Source organism: Ovis canadensis, chromosome 4 (assembly GCF_042477335.2).
Source record: "Ovis canadensis isolate MfBH-ARS-UI-01 breed Bighorn chromosome 4, ARS-UI_OviCan_v2, whole genome shotgun sequence".
NCBI classification, from domain to species: Eukaryota; Metazoa; Chordata; class Mammalia; order Artiodactyla; family Bovidae; genus Ovis; species Ovis canadensis.
The window spans coordinates 120,197,942-120,221,401 of record NC_091248.1 but is presented as its reverse complement, the minus strand read 5'-3'; the positions used below and the strand labels follow the sequence as shown (position 1 = coordinate 120,221,401).

At 47.5% G+C, this 23,460-nt stretch overlaps 2 protein-coding genes across 2 annotated transcripts in view; one reads left to right on the top strand and one right to left on the bottom strand.

The window, feature by feature from the left end:
* The first annotated feature begins 1,820 nt into the window (after positions 1-1,820).
* On the top strand, positions 1,821-12,412 carry LOC138439830 (putative DBH-like monooxygenase protein 2). The gene is made up of 15 exons (XM_069588903.1): positions 1,821-1,831; positions 2,140-2,213; positions 3,976-4,202; positions 5,082-5,228; positions 6,870-7,031; positions 7,276-7,359; positions 8,192-8,359; positions 8,559-8,661; positions 8,841-9,007; positions 9,318-9,409; positions 9,674-9,770; positions 9,908-9,967; positions 10,210-10,340; positions 11,235-11,349; positions 11,638-12,412. The coding sequence occupies exons 1-15, from the start codon at positions 1,821-1,823 to the stop codon at positions 11,878-11,880; spliced, it is 1,881 nt and encodes a 626-aa protein (XP_069445004.1). The 3' UTR covers positions 11,881-12,412.
* A 5,984-nt stretch (positions 12,413-18,396) lies between these two features.
* The window catches only part of LOC138439575 (probable maltase-glucoamylase 2), a 96,100-nt gene continuing 91,036 nt past the window's right edge, over positions 18,397-23,460 (bottom strand). The window contains exon 49 of the mRNA XM_069588598.1: positions 18,397-23,376. Coding sequence (XP_069444699.1) covers positions 19,813-23,376 — 3,564 coding nt within the window. The 3' untranslated portion in view covers positions 18,397-19,812. The remainder of the gene's footprint in view (positions 23,377-23,460) is intronic.

The following is a 23,460-nucleotide window of genomic DNA, read 5'->3' as shown; positions in this document are numbered from 1 at the left end:
CATCTGGTCCCATCACTTCATGGCAAATAGATGGGAAACAGTGTCAGACTTTATTTTTGGGGGCTCCAAAATCACTGCAGATGGTGATTGCAGCCATGAAATTAAAAGACGCTTACTCCTTGGAAGAAAAGTTATGACCAACCTAGATAGTATATTCAAAAGCAGAGACATTACTTTGCCGACTAAGGTCCATCTAGTCAAGGCTATGGTTTTTCCTGTGGTCATGTATGGATGTGAGAGTTGGACTGTGAAGAAGGCTGAGCGCCGAAGAACTGATGCTTTTGAACTGTGGTATTGGAGAAGACTCTTGAGAGTCCCTTGGACTGCAAGGAGATCCAACCAGTCCATTCTGAAGGAGATCAGCCCTGGGATTTCTTTGGAAGGAATGATGCTAAAGCTGAAACTGCAATACTTTGGCCACCTCATGCGAAGAGTTGACTCATTGGAAAAGACTCTGATGCTGGGAGGGATTGGAGGCAGGAGGAGAAGGGGACGACCGAGGATGAGATGGCTGGATGGCATCACTGACTCGATGGACGTGAGTCTGCGTGAACTCCGGGAGTTGGTGATGGACAGGGAGGCCTGGCGTGCTGCAGTTCATGGGGTCGCAGAGAGTCGGACACGCCTGAGCGACTGAACTGAACTGTGCACACAATGTGAACTGCACTATATTCTAAGCAGCATGTGCTGATTCCCCCTTTTTGTTGTTGTTGGGGGAGGATCTACCCTTTTTATATTTAACTGTTGACTACAAAATTATTCACAACCTAAAAGTTGAGAGTTATGTTTCATTTGATGGGAATTTTTAGGACTTCAAGCCAGTGAGGGTGCATCTCAAGTAACCCTGAGAACTGCTGTGGGGGAAGCAAGGGAGGGAGCCAAGGTATTTAGGAGTTTCGCAACAAAGATCAGCTAGTCTGAGCATCAATAGGTAATTGTTAATTAAAGAAAACCAGCTATATAGAGTTAAGGAATTGAGCACTTTTCTTTGTATTGGAAAATGCAAGAGTCTGGGCTCACTGAAATCATTCTTTTGATATACACCTCAGCCATCTGGGGCCAGTATCCTGTGTTTTCACTCCCTGAGCTTCTTCAGGGATCACTGTAGGGAGTAGCTATAGTCTGAAGGCTGCTAGATAGAAGGTATTATTCTTCCTGTGTTGCCTGGAGCTCACCAGCTCACCATCTGGTGGTGGCTGCAATTGCTGATGACCGTGACATCCTTTGTTTACCAACATGGCAGGAAATATTCCATTTCTCAGAAGTTTCAGGCCTGAAAGTGTCAGTCACTCAGTCGTTTCCGACTCTTTGAGACTCTATGGACTGTAGCCCACCAGCCTCCTCTGACCATGGAGTTCTCCAGGCAAGAATACTGAAGTGGGTTGCCATCCCTTCTCAAGGGGACTTTCCTGACCCAGGGATCGAACCCGGGTCTCCTGCATTGCAGGCAAATTCTTTACCTTCTGAGCCACCTGGGAAGACCTGTTTCAGATGTACAGCATTATAATGCAACACCTGAACGCTCTGCAAAGTGATCACAAGTGTGGTCGGCATCCATCACCGTGCTGCTGATGTCCTTTCTCTCAGGTAACCACTCCTCTGATCTCCTGTGCTGAGTCACTCTTGCCTTCAGCCCCCTTACCTATTCCCAGCATCAGGACTCCAGAGAAGGAGAGAAGTGAGCTCAGGGAAGCATTGCCCAAATCACACCTCTTGAATACCAGACCAACGGGCATGCCAAGTTATGTGCTCACCCGCACAAGACTCAAGCGCCTAATCCTGATGTTTGCTCTCATGAGAGTCACTCTGGGGTTTAGACGATGAGCGGAAAGCGGGCTGGGAGAGAGGAGAAAATGGTAACTCGGGGAAAAGGGGAGCAAGAGTAGAGAAAAGCCCCACGAAAAGCCAGACAGAGGGGACCCAGGAGCAGGGATCCCCTGTGTTGCAGTGGTTACTGGCTCTCCCCAGGCCAGTGCTCTGGCCAGTGAGCAGATTGCAGGGGAAGAGATCATGGGCCCATCTCGGTTTACAGGCCTGGTTGTCCTGTTTCGCAGCTCCTTCTCCCTTTTCCCTTCACCTTAATCCCCAAATGCGATTGGGATCAGCATGTCTCTGACACCCCTGTTATCTCCTCCCCAGGCTCCCGCTCTTCAAGATCGGTGCCTCCCCAAGCTCCTGCTCTGCTCTTGGCCCGGTTCCTATCCAGGGCCAAGGTAAGCCTCTTCCTTCCAGATGGCTGCCTAGCTCCTTACCTTCCCTGCCCTGCTCAGGGTGGGTGGTACGGTTGTCCTCTTGGGAAAGGTGCTTTCTCTCAGCTGCACCCCAGCTATTACTCAGGTGCTCCCCGCAGCTGCAAACAACCTCAGTTAGGTTCTTACCAGCTTTGATGAGCTCAGTAGGTGATGAGAACACTCATCTTCCCTATATGGAGGCTCAGACAGAGGCTCCAGTGTCTATCCACCCTTATTTAAGCTGAATTCCTGTGTAGAAATGTGTGGCCAAGACTCTGTGATGGAGGAGGCCCTCCAGGCTAGCCTTGTTTTGTTTTGTTTTTTCAGACCCTCTCCATTGTCTGATGGAAGAACACTGAGGGTCAGGTGAGGATGGGCTCTATCAGATAATGGGAGAAAGAACTCTAGGGTGAGAGGCTTCTGTCCCTTTCCTAAGGAGCAGCCAGTGAATGACACCAGCTCCCTCCACCAGGACAAGTTATGGTAGAAATGCCTGCAGGGCAAGGAGTTCTTGGTGGGTGTCGGTGACCTAAGGGCGTGTTCACTCTCCTGGGCCCCTGTGGGCTCATGTTTGCTCTGCCACTGACCAGATGGGAGCTCAGACACTGATCAAGTCACTTCTTGATGATTCCATTTCCTCATCCAAAAATTAAATGGGCTGGGGTACTTGGAAAATCAAGTGGATCTGAAGTTCCTTTTCATCCCAGTGTTCCGATGCTATAATATTCCTCTGGGCTTCTACTGTTTGCATCGCACCGAAAAGCTTGCCAGCTGCCAGCAGGGAAGCTGGCCAAGCCTCTGGTGGAGGGTCCCTGAATATGATTTCTCTGAAAGGCAATTCATGGGAAGAAGGGGAAAGTGCAGAGCATCCCAAAGGCAAATTCATGTTTATTCCCCATTTTCTCTGTCTCGTCCTCCTCCTTGCTCCTCCCCAGCAATGTGCAGAAACTCGAAGCTGCCCCAGAGTTGCCCGTCTGGAAAGCTGATTATGTCTCCCTCACCTCTACATGTCCTTCCAGGGATTAGTAGTCAAGACTCCTCCAGGAGATGGAAATCGAAGCCTTCCCTCGCCCCCTGCCAGCACCTCTTCTCCTTCCTGCGCTGTAGGGAGGCTGGAAGGCAGGGCTACGTGGAGTCCCACCCCCACTCCCGGTCTGTGCATCACTACTGGGCAGAGACAAAATAGAAAACGCTCGTGAAAACTGGGGTGGGGAACATGTGCCAGAGGGCAGACGGCTCAGTAAGAACATCCAGGGATACAGGGATGGGGGGCAGGAAGGGAAAGAATGCAGAGAGGTAGAGGGAGAGAAGCATTGCAAAAAATAAAAAAAGGAGGGAGAGAGAGTGAGGAAGGAAGAAACAAAGCCTCCTTGATTCCACGGAGTCCCCATGGGCAGGACGCTTGCCTCGGGTTGGCAGGGGAGAGCCAGGGTGGTTCACTCCTGAGCATTCCACGCCAGGTGCCCACTGCAGGGCAAGAGCACCTTCTCTCTGAGCACCTCACACCTCCTGAGTTACGTAAGTGGCTCCACTCTGAACCCAGAGATAATCAGATCAGAGGGGCCCCAGTCTGCCCCTCCCCCGTGGCACAGTGCCTGGCACAGTGCCTGGCGCAGATGCAGGAGCATATAAGTCCGTACTTCTTGAGTGTCCATCTAAGGAGAGATGCTCCAAACCCCAGAAGCCATGGCCTGTCCCCTTCTCTTCTGGCTTCTATTTACGGTGCTTGCAACTCCCTCCCAAGGTGATCGCCTTGGCCCCGCGCCACGTCTGCGTTATTCCAGGTTCCTAGACCCTTCTAACGCTGTTTTCCTGCGCTGGGACTTTGACTTTGAGGCTGAAATCATCACTTTCGAGCTCCAGGTCCGGACAGCTGGCTGGGTGGGCTTGGGTGTCACCAATCGCTACAGCAGAGCAGGAGGTGACCTGGTTGTCGGAGGCGTCTCGCCTGACGGCAATGTTTATTTCTCGGTGAGTCTGAGGGTGGCTCCCTCCCAAGCATGCTGGGTCTCTTGCTGGGTGGAGGATGACTCTGAATCCAGGAAGAATCCATATTTTCCAAACATATTCAGGCATAGGCCCAGAACACCAGCTGAAGGCTGACCTCTCCCTACAGAAATGGTCCATTGGAGAGGTTGAATCTAGGTCTTCCAGACTGAATGTCCCTAAAGTGCCCAGGGAATGGAGGCATTGGACTGAAAGAGAGAGTGTCCTGGGCCACAGTCTCAGTGCAGGTCACTGGAGGAGAATCCAAGCTGTTTAGGATACAGTCACCATCCTCTGTTACCTTTAGGCTCAGTGAGAGAGACCACAACATTAAATAGTCTAGGAATGACATCAGTGCCCACAATAATAATAGCTTAAAATTATTATGCACTTTTGGTTAAGCAGGGGTTGGTCCAAATCTTTGCACATTAAACCTCCCAGTATTGCCAGGAAGTAGATGATTATTCTCCCACTTTATGGATGAAGAAGCAGCTCACCTGTCTCCCAGTCTCATTCTGAACTGCATTTATATGGGGAAGGGTCAAGGTTAAGAGCCCCCTGAAAAGATGAAGAGCATAGAGCTTTCAGAGAATAAGTGGATTTTTAAGACTCGGGGATATAGGAATATTAGGATTCGTGGAGATGAGATTTGAAATAGGAGAAGTAAAGCAGGATCAGATGCCTTCCCTCTTCCCCATGGATCTCCCCTTGATGCCATGCTCTGTCCCAGGAGTGAACTAAATTGTATAGACCCGGGTTCTGCTGATTTGGTACCTTAGTGGGGCTAAAGGAACTCAGACTACTCCAAAGCCGTGAGCACTTAGGGCTCCCAGTTCTCACCCCGTGACCTTCCCTGGGCCCCAGGACCAGCACCTGGTGGATGAAGACACGCTGGAGGAGGATGGGAGCCAGGATGCAGAGCTGCAGGGGCTGACGGAAGATGCCGTCTACACCACCATGCGCTTCTCCAGGCCCTTCCGCTCCTGCGACCCTCACGACCAAGACATCACGGTAAAAGAGAGAGGGGAGAGGAGCATTTGGTTTCAAGCAGCCTTTCCTCCTGGGCGGTGATGTCACCCCAACCTGGAGTGGCCGTGCCCATCGGGCAGCCAGTCTCGGTTCCCAGGGCTGCCATCTCTCTCAGCATTCTCCAGCATGGCTACCCCCCAATCCTGCCACCTGTGACTCCACCAGCCCTCTACGGGCAGCCTTCCCCTGACCCCCCGTGCCTCCTTCACTGGCGTCCCCTCTTGAAGAACCTTGCCTGATCTCCTTGAACTGCAGGGTGTCGTGAACCACCTGTAGACACGGGCTCAGAGACGGGATGAGAGAGGGGGTGTGGCTTGCCCAGCATCTGCAGCAGGTCAGCCTCTAGAAGAACCAGAACCCAACTAGTTCTGATCCCTAATCTCAAGCCCTGTCCATTCTGAAACTGCAACGTGGCGTTCTGCGGGGGCGGCTCTGAAGAACTCTGGTTCTTTAGGTCTCAGCACAGAACAAAATTCAGCAAAAGGCAAAGTGATAGATGAGAAGGGATTTACTAGAAGAGGACACTTGTGGGGCTTACATCGGGTGGGCGAGGGGTGCTGCCCTTGAGAACCTAGTGCGCTTACAGGTTTATAATCAAAGGAAAAGTGGGAAGGCGGAGGGGAAGACCACCTTCTGTCTCATTCTTTGGTAGACATCACACTTCCATCCTCAGTTTCTCCTCCACATCAGGTGGGGGAGTTTGCTTGTCTCTACGTGGTCAAGCCAGGACTGTCCTGGTGCTATGGAAAAATTGTTTCGGGTCTCAGTACAATGAGGGTCTTTCACTTTCACATGTCACCTTTCCACAAATTATTGTTTTTTATGTGTGTGGAGAGTATGTCCTAGGTGGTCATTAACTAACTGAGCTCGCCGGCAGGATGTGTGTTTCACACCACCGTTGTTTTATTGTTTGGGTGAATGGCTCCTGTTTCTGCTGCATGGTTTTGTTGCTAAATAAGCCTGTTTGGTTTTGCTTCCCTGATAGCTCAGCTGTTAAAGAATCTGCCTGCAATGCAGGAGACCCTGGTTCGATTCCTGCACTGGGAAGATCCCCTGGAGAAGGAAAAAGCTACCCACTCCAGTATTCTAGCCTGTAGAATTCCATAGACTGTATAGTCCATGGGGTTGCAAAGAGTCAAACACGACTGAGCAATTTTCACTTTCAAACCTGCTTTGGTCGGAGTTCCCTGGTGGCGTATAGGGGCTTCCCTGGTGGCTCAGATGGTAAAGAATCTGCCTGCGATGCAAGAGGCCCAGGTTCCATCCCAGGGTCCAGAAGATCCCCTAGAGAGAGCATTGGCAACCCACTCCAGTGTTCTTGCCTGGAGAATCCCATGGACAGAGAAGCCTGGCGGGCTCTGGTCCATAGGGTTGCAAAGGGTCAAATGTGAATGAAGCGACTTAGCACACGCAAACCTGTTTTCTTGAGTAATCTTTAACTCACAGGGGTCTCTCATACTTTTAATCCCTTAGTGGGATTAACTATTTAATCACTCACTTTGTCCCTTCACTCTGTCCCTATCAGTTGCACTGTAAGCCAGTGACTTGTGCGGTGGTTGGGTGTGGGTGTGTGCAAAGCGCTGCTTGTGGGTGGCAGCAGCTGGACACCCTTGACACCCACAGAGCGACACTGTGAGGGTGCTGGCCGCCTACGGCCTGGATGACACCCCAAAGATAGATCGGGAGCGTACTTTTGTGAAGTCCATCTTCCTGCTCCAAATCGTCCACCCTGATGATCTCGATGCCCCCGAGGACACCATCATCCATGACTTGGAGATCACTGATGTAAGACCCCCTCCTTCCTGCCCAGTCACCTCCAGCCCCCTCCCCACCTTCCACTCTATCCAGACCTTCCTCTTGCACCCAATATTCAGTACATTCCTGGAACCCAGGTTCCTCTGACTCCCCTTGGTCCCCCGAGGATGGTCAAACTGGCCCTCAAGCGGCTGCCCTTCCCTGACCTGTCCCTTCCCCTGCTTCTCTGGGAGCCTCCCTCCCATCTGTTCAGCCTCTGCATGTCCCCCTCTAGTTCCTCATCCCAGAGGATGACACCACGTACGCCTGCACCTTCCTCCCTCTCCCCATCGTTAGCAAGAAGCACCACATCTACAAGGTACCATGAACCAGACGGCGGGACATTGTCAAGGTGGTTGAGACAGGCAGTGGGCACGGTTGACTCTGAAGAGGTATAGGATGAAGGTGTCCAGGAGGACCTGGGGGCCAGGCCAGGCCTGGTGGAGGTGGCAGTTCCAGGATTTCCTGAGCCCAGAACTACAGCTCCCAGCACTGTTTCACTCATGCCCCATGGTGCAGCAGTGATTTTGATGATGGTCATTAGTTACTAAGTGCCTGCAAAGACCAAAGGATGAGCCCTACCTTGGGCCCAGAAATGTGTTCTTTTAGCCCTGGAGGAAGTGCAGGCTGGTGGGGGAGTAGGGACATGTGCCCAAAGGCTGTCAGGTCAGCAAAGTCTGGTCAGAGGAGACTCAGGTAGGTCACCTGATTTCACATTGGAGTGATTACAATTTTAATCGAATAAATGAAAGTGTGACCTTACTGTGAATGGCCAAAGTGTGCGAACCATGGTTTTCTTTAGAGAGCAACTCCAACAAGGTGTGGCCACAGGCTCAGATATAAGGAACCGATGAGGTTATTAAAAGGAAGTCGGAAGTCTTGGGATATTCCCGGCTAGACCTGTGCTGTGTTCTCAGGAAAGGGTTTTAAAAAGAATGAGGGCTGAGAGAGGAGTCGGGTGGAGTGCCAGGGAAATGACAGGCTGGGGAAGGAGGAAACAGAGAAAATGGATGAGGAAGAGGGAAGTGGAGACAAGGGCATAGTTTCATTAATATTTGAAGAAAAGAAAGCGAGGTGGGGGTGGGGACTCAAAGAATAAGGACTTGACCCAGAAGATCTTGACCGTGCTGCGTCTTGCATCCCGTGCCCAGTTCGAGCCCAAGTTGGTCCAGCACAGCGACACAATTGTGCACCACATCCTGGTGTACGCCTGCGGCAATGCCAGCGCTCTCCCAACCGGCATCAGCGACTGCTACGGGGCCGACCCCGCCTTCTCCCTCTGCTCGCAGGTCATCGTGGGCTGGGCTGTCGGGGGCGCAGTGAGTCCCTGTGATGAGGGAAATCGGTGGCTAAGGGGACACCTGTGGTCAGGCAGTGAGGATTGGTGGATGGGTGGAAGATGGAGACAAGGGAGGTCTGGGATGGAGGCGAGAAGACAAGGGTGAGTGCCGGGGTTGGGGGGTCTCCTGCATCTACTTCCCAGCCATCCTTGCTGCCAAACCTCCCTCCTTCCACCAGAGTTACCAGTTTCCAGACGACGTGGGCATTTCTATTGGGACGCCCTTGGACCCCCAGTGGATCCGCCTGGAGATTCATTACAGCAATTTTCACAATCTGCCTGGTGAGCCTCTACAGCGTTTATGGAAGCGCCCGTGGATGGGGCTGGCTGAGTCCTCTAGGCATTGATGCAGGAGGCCCGCTGACTCCTGCTCGCAGCCCCACCCTTGCTTTCCCAGGCCTCCTTCTCTGCAGCCTGTGACCCGTTCCCCCGCCTCCTCTGACTGGCCCTGCCTGTCCTAGGTCTGTACGACTCATCGGGGATCCGAGTATACTACACCGCGCACCTGCGCAAGTTTGACATGGGCGTCCTGCAGCTGGGCGTCTTCACTTTCCCCATCCACTTCATCCCCCCCAGCGCCGAGTCCTTCAGGTCCTATGGACTGTGTAAGACGGAGAAGTTTGAAGAGGTGAAGCCAGAAGGTGTCCCCCCCACCCCCTACTTCCCCTGAGATGCCCCGTTCCCAGTCATAGATCTGGTGTGATCCACCAGTACGCAGCCCGAGTCTCCAAGCCGGAGAAGGCCCACCGCCTGGTGATTTGGGAAATTGACCCAACCTGGCTGGTGCAGGGGAGGTGGGAGTCATGGCTGGGCCAGAAGGCCCAGCAGGGACTAAAGGGGTGTGTTCCAGTCTTCAGAGGAAGGTGTCAGATAGTAAAGGAGGAAACCAAGAAGCAGGAGCGTTCCTAACGGACCAGGTGGTCTCCTCCCTGCCGCAGATGAACCGGGCTCCAGTGCCCGACATCCAAGTCTTCGGCTACCTGCTCCACACCCACTTGGCCGGCCGCGCTCTGCAGGCGGTGCAGTACAGGTAAGGGAGACACAGACTGGAAGCACTCCCTTCTGTGTTTGCAAATAAATTTTAGGAGCAGTTGTTTATTCGGCAGCATGAGGTTATGCTCAGTGGGAGCAGGAGAAGCTAGAACTGTTCCTGGAGTAGAGATGACGGAGGGTGGAGACTTTTGTTTTACAGTCCATCTGTGCCCACACGCTGCTGCTTTGTTGAAAGACCCCCCCCCACCACCACCCCTCGTCGGCTTCGCCTTACTCCTCTCCCCACGTTGTCTCCCTCCAGAAATGGAACTCAACTCCGCGTAATCTGTAAAGATGATGCCTACGACTTCAATCTGCAGGAGACTCGAGATTTACCTTATCGAGTGGTGATCAAGCCGGTGCGAGGCGGGCTGGGGGGAGGCATGGCTGGCGTCCGGGGAAGGCAGGATCAGCACTTATTATTGTTAGCCAAGAGGTCTAAGGCTGGACTGGTCCCTCTGCCTCTTACTTCCAGCGTTTGTCTCTCTCCGCACAGGGGGATGAATTGCTGGTAGAGTGTCGCTACCAGACGCTGGACCGTGACTCCCTGACATTCGTAAGTACCCATCTCCCCACCATGGTGAATGACAATAAGCCTCGGAATAGCTTTACCCCTGGTCTTGGCTATCCCATGACTCAGATGATCCCACTTGAAGCCCCTTTCTTTCTCCAAGGTATTACCGATTCACGTGGGGCTTCATGCTCTCACATCTCATGACTGTAAGATGGGTACCAGGATTCCCATTTTCTCAGTCAATGACTCACTAAGATTGTTGCCAGCTCTCTCTTCTTCTCCAGGGGGGTCCCAGCACCATTAACGAGATGTGCCTCGTCTTTCTCTTCTACTATCCCCGAAACAACGTCTCCAGCTGCCAGGGGTACCCTGACATCATCTATGTGGCCCACGAGCTGGGGGAGGAGGTATCAGAGTGAGTCATCCTGGAAGATAAGACCAAGACTGACCTCTAGAAGTCAGATCACTTGTGTGCAAAGTATTTACCTTTTTCTCATGCATTTCCCTCATTCGAACACTGTTTGCTTTCAAGGAGTGACCTTTAATTGGGGCTTTCTGGGTGGTGCAGTGGTAAAGATTCTGCCTGCCAATGCAGGAAACCAAGAGATCCGACTTCAGCTCCTGGATTGGGAAGATCCACTGGAGTAGGAAATGGCAACCCATTCTAGTATTCTTGCCTGGACAATCCCATGGACAGAGGAGCCTGGCAGGCTACAGTTCACAGGGTTGCAAACAGTCAGGCACAACTGAGCAACTTTCACTTTTCACACTTTAATAATTTTAATGGATAATCATTGACTAATGTAATGCCTTCACCAGGATACTTACCAAGGCCTATCGAGTTCATGGGGTCACAAAGAGTTGGAAGTGACTCAGCATGTATGCAGTAACCTTTTAATTACTTGGGACTAAGGTCCTCCCTGAGGCTCTGATGAAAATGCTGAAGCTCCTTTCCAAGAAAAATGCACATCTTTGCAAACACATTTCATTTCACAGATAATTTCAGAACATATATGGGTTCTCAGAAGTCATCCCATCAACCTTCTTGGACTTCATGGTCCCCAGATCAAGAAACACTTCTTTAAAGAGTCAGCGCTTCCTGTTTTGCACTTTTAAAAAATTCTCATCTCTAATTCTGATGATTTCGCCTTCTGCCATGCTCACGGTTGTCTTACTGAGTTGTAAGACATTCCTTATAGTTTACGCCGACATGGAACTGATGCTAACAAAAGTGAGGCTGCTTTTCACACATTTTGCCAAAGCTTTAAGTCACCCCTGAACTAGTGTCTGCTCTTTCTGCCCACGGCAGCTCCATGGAGGGCATGATGGCCATGAGCAATGTGGAGTGGACCCCAGAGAGCATTAAGAAGGCTGAGAATGCCTGCAAGGAGGCCCAGCAGACAGTGATAATAAAGACCATTGATGTAAGTGTCCCGGGAGACACTGCGCTCTCAGGGCTAGGGCTAAAGGAGTGAGGGATGGTTTGGATGAGGCCAGAAAAGAGGAGAAAGGGGGTGTGAATGGCAATGGCAGGAACGCTGGATCAGAGAAGAAGCTGAGAGAGCAGAGGAGGGCTGATGCAGCTCTGGGTGTGGGTGGGTGTCTCCCGGTCAGCCTGTGAGGCTGCAGGGACTGGGGATGGCCAAGGAAGGTCTTAGAAATGAAAGGAGGTGGGGGCGCTTCTGCCTTCAGCCTTTTCCCTCCTTCTGCAGGAGCTAGTGGAAAACACCACAGGCTGGATTCGGGACATCAACCCTACTCCCCGGGGCCCTTGTTTGGAGTCCTCTGGAGGCAAAGTGGAGTCCCAGGACAAAACCCCTGCAGGCTTCAGGGCGGCCCCCGGGGTCCTCTCGGGGTCCAGCAGTGCCACCCTGAGGTGCCTCCCCCTGGCCACCCTCTTGTTTGGGCAGGGGGCCCTGTCTTGGCTCCTTGCCACCCTGCAGGCTGGAATCTGATACCATCTCCTCAGCCACATACTTAGGCCCCTTCCCTGCTCACACCTCCCCTTATCGTCACACGAACTCCCCCCTTGGCCCCCAAAGTCCCCATCTGTGCCCCTTCCCATGACCTCAGTCATGACTGCAGGCCTGGGCATGGCACAGAGACCACAGAGCCTGTCCCATGACAAGCTTGACAATCCATCCTTCAAAGCATCCTAGAAGCATTGGCAGGACCACACGTCCTCTAACGAAATCTGGATTCAAGGCTGGGTGAGGGACGAGGTCTCTGAGCAGTCCGGTACCCAGACTTGCTCAAGAAGATGCTATGGGGGGAGGAGGTTGCTTGAATGCGTAGAGGGAGCCCTGTAAACCCTCCTCAGCTCATGCTGGCCCTGGAGGGGCTCCTGTTCCTCTTTCCTGCTGACAGCTTTGTCCAACCCTCCCTGTGAGGCAGAGGCAGCCACATGTGTGCTTCTTGTGGTGAAGGGAGAGGCTCTGTTTATAGGGGACAAAGTTCAAGTCACCAAATTAAACAGAATTCAACTCGCTTCCCAGTGCCCTCTCTTTCCTTTGAGCCTTTGGTCCAGGGGAAGCAGCTGCCACTACGGTGGTCTCTTAAAGGCATAGGCTGAGGCATCCAGAGGGCATTTGAGGATCTGGTTGCCCCAAATGCAGCTTCTAATACATCGTTCGCTTGCCTCAGGTGTGCCTTGACTGCCAGGTGATCTTTAGTTCCTCAATATGTATCACATTCTCAACACTCAGATCACCAGGTGTCAAGAGCCTGCCTGGCTAGGGAGGCTGACCTGGGCTCTGAAAACGGGTCAAGGGCATGCCAGCCTGTGAATTGCCTTGCCCACGGTTCCCCTGTCCTCTGGAAGGGACCCCTCCCCTGAATATTCCAGGGTGTTTAGAGGATCTTAATTCCCTGAAGATTAGAGATCTGGTCTCTAAATTTCTTGCTGCTGCTGGAGTTCGTGTGTGTGCATGCCAAGTCGCTTCAGTCATGTCCAACTCTGTGCAACCCTATGGACCATAGCCAGCCGCACTCCTCTGTCCATGGGGTTCTCCAGACAAGAATACTGGACTGGGTTGCCAAGCAAAGCAGAAAACATGGCTTACCCGAAGCCAGAGTTCGCTACTAGGCTTCGCTGTGGTCACCATTCAAGGGAAATGGAGGCTTTTCTTTAAGTAATAATCTTAAAACATTGGTAAGGCCCTTTGGCAGTAGTTTGAGGTTCACAAATGACTTTCTACAGCATGAAGAAACACACAGACCAAAACTAATCTAGACTGAAACTTAAAACAATCAAAACAGACCTTTTGGGCATCTCCCTGGTGGCCCCGTGACTAAGACTCTGCACTCCCAGTGCAGGGGGGCCTGGGTTCAATCCCTCCTCAGGGAACCAGATTCCATCCCACATGGTGCAACTGAAGATCCCTGGTACCACAACTAAGACCTGGAGCAAACAAATAAACATCAAACAAAAGCAAAACGGACCTTTTCTCTCCAGTCTGCCCAACTCACAAAAAAGTCTGACCTTTCTATTCAAAACTGTGTTACTCCAAGCGCCCGCACCCCCCACCCCTGCAAGCAAATTCTTCCACCCTCAATCTTTCAGGTAAAAACAAAAAGAAAATAGAAGAACCTCCTGGATGGGTTTCTGATGTCAAACCTCAGTCTGTGCTGCAGCCTTATTTTCGGGGCTGTCCTGATAAGTTCAAGTCAGCTGAGCGACCTCCCCAGAGTTCTGCAGTCAGAATCTCCCAATGCTCCATTTCTCCAGCCCGGAGACTGGTGCCCGTCCCTTGCACTATTGCACTCCTCTATACCCACTTTAGTTTTCCTTCTTTCATTGATTTTCCTCTCCATCTCCTGATCTCAGCATCTAGTCATCATGTACATATTCACTGAGCACCACCTGTGAGCTTGACATTAGGTCAGAATAGGAGCTACTGAAATGAACAGGAGATGGACAGCACCACCTTCCCCGCCCCTCCGACCTGCCCTTGTGGAGCTGTGATCAAACTTCTAGGAGCCCTTAGCTGGCCATTTTTGCCTTGGGTTCAGGGCACGCTCCTCTAAGCCTTTCCCAATGGACCATTTCTCCCCACTGACTGCCTCCGGAGAGAAACTATAATTTATATCAATTTATGGATAATGACATGCTTCTATATTTTAAAGGAATGCATTTATCTTATGCATATGTATTAGACCATACATATGGCTAATATGAGCTTTGTGGCTCAGCTGGTAAAGAATCCACCTGCAATGTAGGAGGCTTGGGTTCGGTTCCTGGGTTGGGAAGATCCCCTGGAGAAGGGAAAGGCTACCCACTCCAGTATTCTGGACTGGAGAATCCCATGGACTGTATAATCCATGGGGTCGCAATGAGTCGGACACAATGGAGAGACTTTCACTTTTAGATAGTAAAGCAAAGCCTGGCGTGCTGCAGTCCATGGGGTTTTGCAAAGAGTCAGACATGACTAGATGACGGAAAAACATTAGACGATACTGCTGGGAATTATATGACCTCAAGCTTTTTTTTTTTTTTCCCCCAACTTATGTGTTTTGTGACTATTTCCAGAAAGCCTAATGATACACTCCAAATAGATGGGCTGAGTGTTGAGGTAGAAAAGGATGACCCCTACTTCCTCCTAGAACATCTTGGCACTTGGGTGTCTGCCACACCTCACCCCTCAGTTGGTCCCTAAGTTCAGATCAGCTCTGGGTGACTCTGAGACTGTAACTTTTTTCCCATCTTACCTCCTCTACTCAAAACTCCATCTTAAATGTGGAGGGTAAATAAATCATTTATTCCCTCATTGCTTGTTCGTGTGTGAAGACAAGAGGTGCATGCGTGCTAAGTCACTTCAGTCAGGTCCGACTCTGTGACCCTATGGACTGTAGCCCACCAGGCTCCTCTGTCCGTGGGATTCTCCAGGCAAGGATACTAGAGCGGGTTGCCATGACCTCCTCCAGGGACCCTCCTGACCCAGGGGTCAAACCTGCCTCTCCTCGTGTCTCCTGCATTGGCAGGCAGGTTCTTTACCGCTGGAGCTACCTGGGAAGCCCTGGAAGACAAGAGGACCCTTAAAGTTTACAAGGATTCTGGTCTTTCCCGTGGAATAAGAAGATTTTGATACAATTTCAAATTTATCGTTGCAAGAATTCCCATAAGCCCTTTAAACTAGCTTTATCCATTTACATTTTGCCCTGTTTCTCCTTCTCTCTCCTCTCTTGCCGTCTTTTCTCTTTTTGTCCGCTCCTCGCCCCCACCCCCCACCACCCACTTCTTCATCTTCCCCTGGCTCTCTGTCTTCCTCTCCTTCATGAGGCTGATAACTTAATTTGTTACTCCTGTTTGCTAGAGTTCTCATCAAGTCTCAGTTCATGCTATACTTAGCTCAGACTGAGCAAGAAGCTTCTCAACTCCTCTGCCTCCCCACCCCAGTGGCTGCCAACCTTGATAGCAGGTTAGAGTCACCTGGGTGATGGGGGCAGCGTCCAGGCATTAGCATCCATCATTACACTCTCTGGGTGTTTCCAATATGCACCCGAGCTTAAGGACCACTGAACCAGAAGTTCCATCGCTCTTAACCAGTCAGCTTCCTGAATGAGCAGGAATCCCACTCTGGCTTCACATGTTGGAGCGACAGCACAAGGGCTGACCAGTCCGAGTGAACACCAGCGACGATGAGCCCTGGAAGCTCCCTGAATTCCAAGAGCTAGACTTTTAGTTGCTAGATTGTGAGGACGTGTGGGGACCTCAGAGAAGGGGTGCATGTGGGGGGCTCAGGGAAGTGGCTACTTACCAAACATTACTCAGAAAATAAATAGCATTGAAACATGTATGTTATCATATGTGAAACAGATCACCAGCCCAGGTCTGATGCATGAGGCAGAGTGCTCGGGGCTGGTGCACTGGGATGACCCTGAGGGATGGGATGGGAAGGGAGGTGGGAGGGGTGGTTCAGGATGGGGAACACATGTACACCCATGGCTGATTCATGTCAATATATGGCAAAAACCACTACAGTGTTGTAATTAGCCTCCAATTAAAATAAATTGATTAATTTAAAAAATAGCAAAGAAAGAAGAGCCCTTATAATGCCAAGTAACAAATACAGAAAAAAATGTGAAGTTAGAAAATCACCATTTAATAAATTCATAGTAATAATTGAATCCGATAAGAATCATCGATAGATAATGATAAAAACTAGTAGAAGAGGAACTAGATAGCTACATAGCCTCAAATTATCTCCAATAATATAGCTATTCATTATGATGAGAAAAAGTTGTAACTTTCCCATGCAGAGGACTAAGAGTCACCACTTCAACCAAGTCAGCCAGTTGGCATCACCAATCATGGACAAACATCACTTACCTCCTGACAGGAGTACCAGGAAGGACATAACATCAACTCTATGTTATATCTGTCCAAGAAATATACAACCTCAATATAATCATGAGAAAGTATTAGACAAACCCCTAATGAGGAATATTCTACAAAGATCTGACTTGTAATCATCAAAATCAAAGGAGAAAAAGAGGGGCTGAGGAATAGTTCCACAGGAGAGAAGACTGAAAACAAACAGAAATTCCATTAAGCAAATGCAGCATGTGCTCCTTGTCATTATCCTTGTTTAGGTTTTTTTTTTTTCTTTTTCAAAATGTTTTTGGCTGTGCCACAAGACGTGCAGGATCTTAGTTTCCCAACCAGGGATTGAACCCATGTCCAGGTCAGTGGACGCCCACTGGACTGCCAGGGAAGTCCGTGTTTAGTGTTCTTTATAAACAACATTATTGGGATGATTGGCAAAATTTGACTAATGTCTCTGCATCATATGGTGGCACTGTATGAACATCGACTTTCTGACTTGTCTGATTATATTGTGATTATGTGAGAATATGTCCTCGTGTTTTAAGGAAATTTATACAAAAGCATTTTGTGATGTTGAGACATTGTGTCTACAACTCTCAAATTATACACGTGTGTGTGTGTGAGAGAGAGTAAATATGGTACATAATTTACAATTTGTGGATGATATTTGGGAAAATTGGGTGAAAAGGATAGTGAAGGTCTTTAGCTATTTTTGCAACTTTTCTCCAAGCTTATTTCAAAACAAAAATGTTAATTTTTAAAAAAGAAATAAGCGTGAGATCTATACAAAGAAAGTATGAAAATGGAGCAAAAAATTTTAAAGACGCATAAAGAGTTACTTAGAAAAAAATTCAATTTAGAAAAATGTCAGCTTTTCTAAGCAAGAGATTTTGACTACTGTGTGAAAAAGTTTAAATAGATATAAGAACACTCGAGGGATTATGTAATCATCATAATAAAACGTTGTATAGTGTTTTAGAGAATGAAAATGCATTTCCAATGTTGACTCAACCTCGTAGATGAGGAAGCTGAGACAAGTAATAGACGATGGTGTCCACCGGCAGCAGTTGTCCCCATACCAATCTGTACAGGTGGTGCTTCCAGAACTGGTCCAGTGAAGGCGACCATGTGTTTTAGATGTAAGCATAGGTGTCATCTTAAGACTATGACGACTAAGGTGTCGTCAAAGCTTAAGACTCAGAAGCAGCAAGCTAATGCTTTCTTTCACCTCTTGCCTCTCCCAGTTTTCTGAACCTGGTTCCAGGACCACATCTTGTGCATGGACTGGAGTTTCAATTCTCGAGTTTCTTCAAATGTCTGAAGTAAGGCCAGATTGTCTTTCTTTTCTGTTTTTGTTGTTGCTGCTTATGCGATCATGATTTTTTATTTTATTGAGTCTAGTTGATTAACAGTCGTATGTTAATTTTCGATATACTGCAAAGTGATTCAATTATACATATGCATGTGTCTATTCTTTTAAAAATTCTTTTCCCATTCAGGCTGTTGGAGAATATTGAGCAGAGTCCCCTTTGCTACACAGCAGGACTTGTTGGTTATCTGTTCTCAATATAGCTCTGCATTTGTTGTTTGGGGCTGTTGTTCTTTTTTCAGGGAGCACTTACCTTTTCAAAGTTCCATGCTTATAATTACAATCCATGTATATACACAAAGGGATTGAAGTTCAGTAACTCGAGAACTATGGCTGTTTGAACAAATTCCTCTTCAGTGTTTCAAGTCCCAAAGGCTTCAGAAAAAAAGTGAAGCCTTTGGCCAATGAATCTGCCCCAGTGTGGCAGCCTGGCCACAGGGTCCATGTGCCATGGGACACAGAGCTCTTTGTCCAGGATCAGGTTTTGTGGTGCCAACAAGAGAAATGCCTTGGAGCTCCCTCAATAGAGATACACGTGAGGGAGCCTGGGAGCAAGTCCGTTGATATCGTTTAGAATGATGAGTTTTGCTTTGTTTTGTTTGCACACTATATTTTCCCAGGACCTGACAGTGAAACTAGGCCGTTGTTGTCCTAGGGAAGTGATTCTCAAACTTTTGGTCTCAGCACCACTTTACTTTCAAATTTAGTGAAGACCCTGTGTTTTGTTTGGGTGGATTATATCTCCAAACATTTGCTGCATTAAGAAAAATGGAGTCATTTGTCAAATGTTTTGCGAAATATTTATTTCTTCATTCATTAAAAATAACAATATATCAAATACATGTTGACATAAATAATATATTTTGAATGAAAGGCCACTATATTTTTCAAAGCAAAAACAGTTAGTGAGAAGAATGACATTGTTGTATCATTTGTAAATCTATTTAATGTCTGGCTTAATGGAAGACAACTGGATTCTTGTATTAGTTTCCGTATTCATCTATTGGGACACCACAGAGCGTGGTCTCTGGAAAGTGACACTGTATATCAATGAGAGGATGAGTGAAAATGGCAAAAACACCAGAGTATTTATATGAAAAGAGGCTTGACCTTGTAGACCCCATAAAGAGTTCTGGGGTCTCCCCTGGTTTCCCAAACTACATTTTCAAAATACTGTCCTAGGGTTAAGCCTTCAGTAGCACCTAAATGGCAATATTTGGTTATGACCATGAGCCTATACACAGGGGTGATCTTAGGAAATAATAGATCAGGAATAAATGGTGACTGTGGGTATGAAAGTCCAAGAACATGCTGAAAGTCTTAACACACTGAAGGAGAGTCTAGATAGTAAAACAAGGAGGGGAAAGCTGGTAAGTAGAAGACAAAGCAAACAAAACTATGAACTCTGATCTCAGGGTAGAGATTGTCTCCCCTGTGTCATATCTTTACATATTCATCTCTGTCTGGGTGATTTCTGGTCTGTGGAAGAGTTAGCACTTCGTCAGTTAATTCAGTCATTAGAGGGAGCAGCAACAATCTAGTATTATCTCTTAAATAAGTACTAATAGCAGCAGTACTTGGAGAAGAAAGAGTACTCATCAGGAACAATATTACCATTGCTGGCAGCCCCCATACATACAGAAAAAAAGTAGTCACAGGAGGAGTATTCGTGCAAATGGCGTGAGTTTATGAAGGGTAAGTAGTCACTGCAGAAAAAGCATTACTAGTACTATTGTCCCCAGACATTGTAGGGGAAGGATAATTTGTAATCAGAGCATCAGTACCAAGGCTAGCAGTTGGAGAAGGGGTTACTGTAAGAGGAGAGGTTACTGTAGCAAAAGTAGTGTTCTTATCATAAATACTTTCAGAGAAACTAGTCACAATAGAAAACTATTGCTAGTAGTATCAGCAGCAATATCTGTAGGAATACAGTGTAGTGGGTGAGTATTATTAGTGCTAGTAGCAATAGTATTTGTTGAAGAATGAGTAGTGGTAATAAGAACAGGAGTACCCGTGCTAGTATCAGTAGTACTTGTTGGGAAAGAAGTCGCTGTGATAGGAAGTGTAGCACTAGTTCTGGCAGTAGTAGTATTTGCAGGGAAAGGCACAATAGAATTAGGAACATTCATATCAATAACTTCAATAGCACTTGCTGGGAAAGGCATGATTGTGACAAGAAGAATACAATCAGTGCTAGACACGAGTAGTGTTAGTAGGGGAAGATATAGTAGTATTAGAGACAGTAGTACTAGCTGAAACTTCAGTACTACTTGTTGGGAAAGGCATGGTTGTGACTGGAAGAGGAACATTAGTGCTATCAGCAGTAGTATTCATTGGGGAAGACATAGTGATATCAGGGACAGTAGTACTAGTTGAAACTTCAGTAGCACTTGTTGTGTATGGCGTATCCGTGATAGGAAGAGTGATATCAGTGCTATCGGTAGTTGTATCTACAGGGGAAGAGAGAGTGGCATTAGGGACAGTAGTACTAGTGGTAACTTCAGTAGCACTTGTTGGGTAAGGCACGGTTGTGACTGGAAGAGGAACATTAGTGCTATCAGTAGTAATATTTATTGGGGAAGACATAGTGGTATTAGGGACAGTAGTACTAGTTGTAACGTCAGTGGCACTTGTTGGGTAAGGCGTGGCTGTGACCGGAAGAGTGATATCGGTGCTATCAGTTGTAGTATACTTAGGGGAAGTTATAGTAGTATTAGGGACAGAAGTGCTAGTTGAAACTTCAGTAGCACTTGTTGGGAAAGGCATGGTTGTGACTGGAAGAGGAACATTAGTGCTATCATCAGTGGTAGCATTCATAGGGGAAGATATAGTGGTATTAGGGATAGTAGTACTAGTTGAAACATCAGTGGTACTTGTTGAGTAAGGCATGGCTGTGACTGGAAGAGTGATATCAGTGCTATCAGTAGTAGTATTTATAGAGGAAGATACAGTGGTGTTAGGGACAGAAGTGCTAGTGGAAACTTCAGCAGTACTTGTTGGGTAAGGCATGGTTGTGACTGGAAGAGGAACATTAGTACTATCAATAGTAATATTTATTGGGGAAGAAATAGTGGTATTAGGGACAGTAGTACTAGTTGAAACTTCAGTAGCACTTGTTGGGAAAGGCATGGTTGTGACTGGAAGAGGAACATTAGTACTATCAGTGGTAGTATTTATTGGGGAAGAAATAGTGGTATTAGGGACAGCAGTACTAGTTGAAACTTCAGTAGTACTTGTTGTGTAAGAAGGCATGGCTGTGACAGGAAGAGTGATATGAGTACTATCAGTAGTAGTAGTATTTACAGGGGAAGAGAGAGTGGTATTAGGGACAGTAGTACTAGTTGAAACTTCAGTAGCACTTGTTGAGTAAGGCATGGTCGTGACTGGCAGAGGAACATTAGTGCTATCAGCAGTAGTATTTATTGGGGAAGATATAGTGACATTAGGGACAGTAGTACTAGTTGTAGCTTCAGTAGCACTTGTTGGGAAAGGCATGGTTGTGACAGGAAGAGGAACATTAGTGCTATCGGTGGTAGCATTCATAGGGGAAGATATAGTGGTATTAAGGACAGTAGCACTAGTTGAAACTTCAGCAGTACTTGTTGGGTAAGGCATGGTTGTGACAGGAAGAGGAACATTAGTACTATCAATAGTAATATTTATTGGGGAAGAAATAGTGGTATTAGGGACAGCAGTACTAGTTGAAACTTCAGTAGTACTTGTTGTGTAAGAAGGCATGGCTGTGACAGGAAGAGTGAAATGAGTATTATCAGTAGTAGTAGTATTTACAGGGGAAGAGAGAGTGGTATTAGGGACAGTAGTACTAGTTGAAACTTCAGTAGCACTTGTTGGGTAAGGCATGGTTGTGACTAGCAGAGTAATATTAGTGCTATCAGCAGTAGTATTTATTGGGGAAGATATAGTGATATCAGGGACAGTAGTACTAGTTGAAACTTCAGTAGCACTTGTTGTGTATGGCGTGTCTGTGACAGGAAGAGTGATATCAGTGCTATCAGTAGTTGTATCTACAGGGGAAGAGAGAGTGGCATTAGGGACAGTAGTACTAGTTGAAACTTCAGTCGCACTTGTTGGATAAGGCATGGTTGTGACTGGAAGAGGAACATTAGTGCTATCAGTAGTAATATTTATTGGGGAAGAGAGAGTAGTATTAGGGACAGTAGTACTAGTTGAAGCATCAGTAGTACTTGTTGGGTAAGGCATGGCTGTGACTGGAAGAGTGATATCAGTGCTATCAGTAGTTGTATCTACAGGGAAAGAGAGAGTGGCATTAGGGACAGAAGTGCTAGTTGAAACTTCAGCAGTACTTGTTGGGTAAGGCATGGTTGTGATGGGAAGAGGAGCATTAGTGCTATCAGTGGTAATATTTATTGGGGAAGAAATAGTGGTATTAGAGAGAGTAGTACTAGTTGAAACATCAATAGTACTTGTTGGGTAAGGCATGGCTGTGACAGGAAGAGTGATATCAGTGCTATCAGTAGTAGTATTTATAGAGGAAGATACAGTGGTGTTAGGGACAGAAGTGCTAGTTGAAACTTCAGCAGTACTTGTTGGGTAAGGCACGGTTGTGACTGGAAGAGGAACATTAGTGCTATCAGTAGTAATATTTATTGGGGAAGAAATAGTGGTATTATTAGAGGCAGTAGTACTAGCTGGAACTTGAGTAGCACTTGTTGGGTAAGGCATGTCTGTGATAGGAAGAGTGATATCAGTGCTATCAGTAGTAATATTTATTGGGGAAGAAATAGTGGTATTAGGGACAGTAGTACTAGTTGAAACATCAGTAGTACTTGTTGGGTAAGGCATGGCTGTGATAGGAAGAGTGATATCAGTGCTATTAGTAGTAGTATTTATAGGGAAAGATACAGTGGTGTTAGGGACAGAAGTGCTAGTGGAAACATCAGTAGTACTTGTTGAGTAAGGCATGTCTGTGATAGGAAGAGTAATATCAGTGCTATCAGTAGTAGTAGTAATAGGGAAAGATATAGTAGCATTAGGGATGGTAGTACTAGTTGAAACTTCAGTAGCATTTGTTGGGTAAGGCATTGTTGTGACAGTAAAAGTAACATTAGTGCCATCAGTAGTAGTATTTATAGGGGAAGGTATAGTGGCATTAGGGACAGAAGTACTAGTTGAAAATTCAGCAGTACTTGTTGGGTAAGGCATGGTTGTGATGGGAAGAGTAACATTAGTGCTATCAGTAGTAGTATTAATAGGGAAATGTATAGTGGTATTAGGGACAGGAGTACTAGTTGAAAATTCAGCAGTACTTGTTGGGTAAGGCATGGTTGTGATGGGAAGAGTGATATCAGTGCTATCAGTAGTAGTATTAATAGGGAAATGTATAGTGGTATTAGGGACAGTAGTACTAGTTGAAACTTCAGCAGTACTTGCTGGGTAAGGCATGGTTGTGATGGGAAGAGTAACATTAGTGCTATCAGTAGTAGTATTAATAGGGAAATGTATAGTGGTATTAGGGACAGTAGTACTAGTTGAAACTTCAGCAGTACTTGCTGGGTAAGGCATGGTTGTGATGGGAAGAGTAACATTAGTGCTATCAGTAGTAGTATTAATAGGGAAATGTATAGTGGTATTAGGGACAGTAGTACTAGTTGAAAATTCAGCAGTACTTGTTGGGTAAGGCATGGTTGTGATGGGAAGAGTGATATCAGTGCTATCAGTAGTAGTATTAATAGGGAAATGTATAGTGGTATTAGGGACAGTAGTACTAGTTGAAACCTCGGTAGCGCTTGTTGGGTAAGGCATGGTTGTGGCGGGAAGCATAACACTAGTGCTCTCAGTAGCAGTGTTTGTAGGGAGAGA

Bases quoted from the DNA above. Each gene is read 5' to 3' on its own strand.
- LOC138439830 (XM_069588903.1), top strand. The intron at 2,214-3,975 runs GTAAGCCTCTTC...CTCCCTCCCAAG, and splicing joins GGTTCCTATCCAGGGCCAAG to GTGATCGCCTTGGCCCCGCG. The intron at 8,360-8,558 runs GTGAGTCCCTGT...TCCTTCCACCAG, and splicing joins GCTGGGCTGTCGGGGGCGCA to AGTTACCAGTTTCCAGACGA.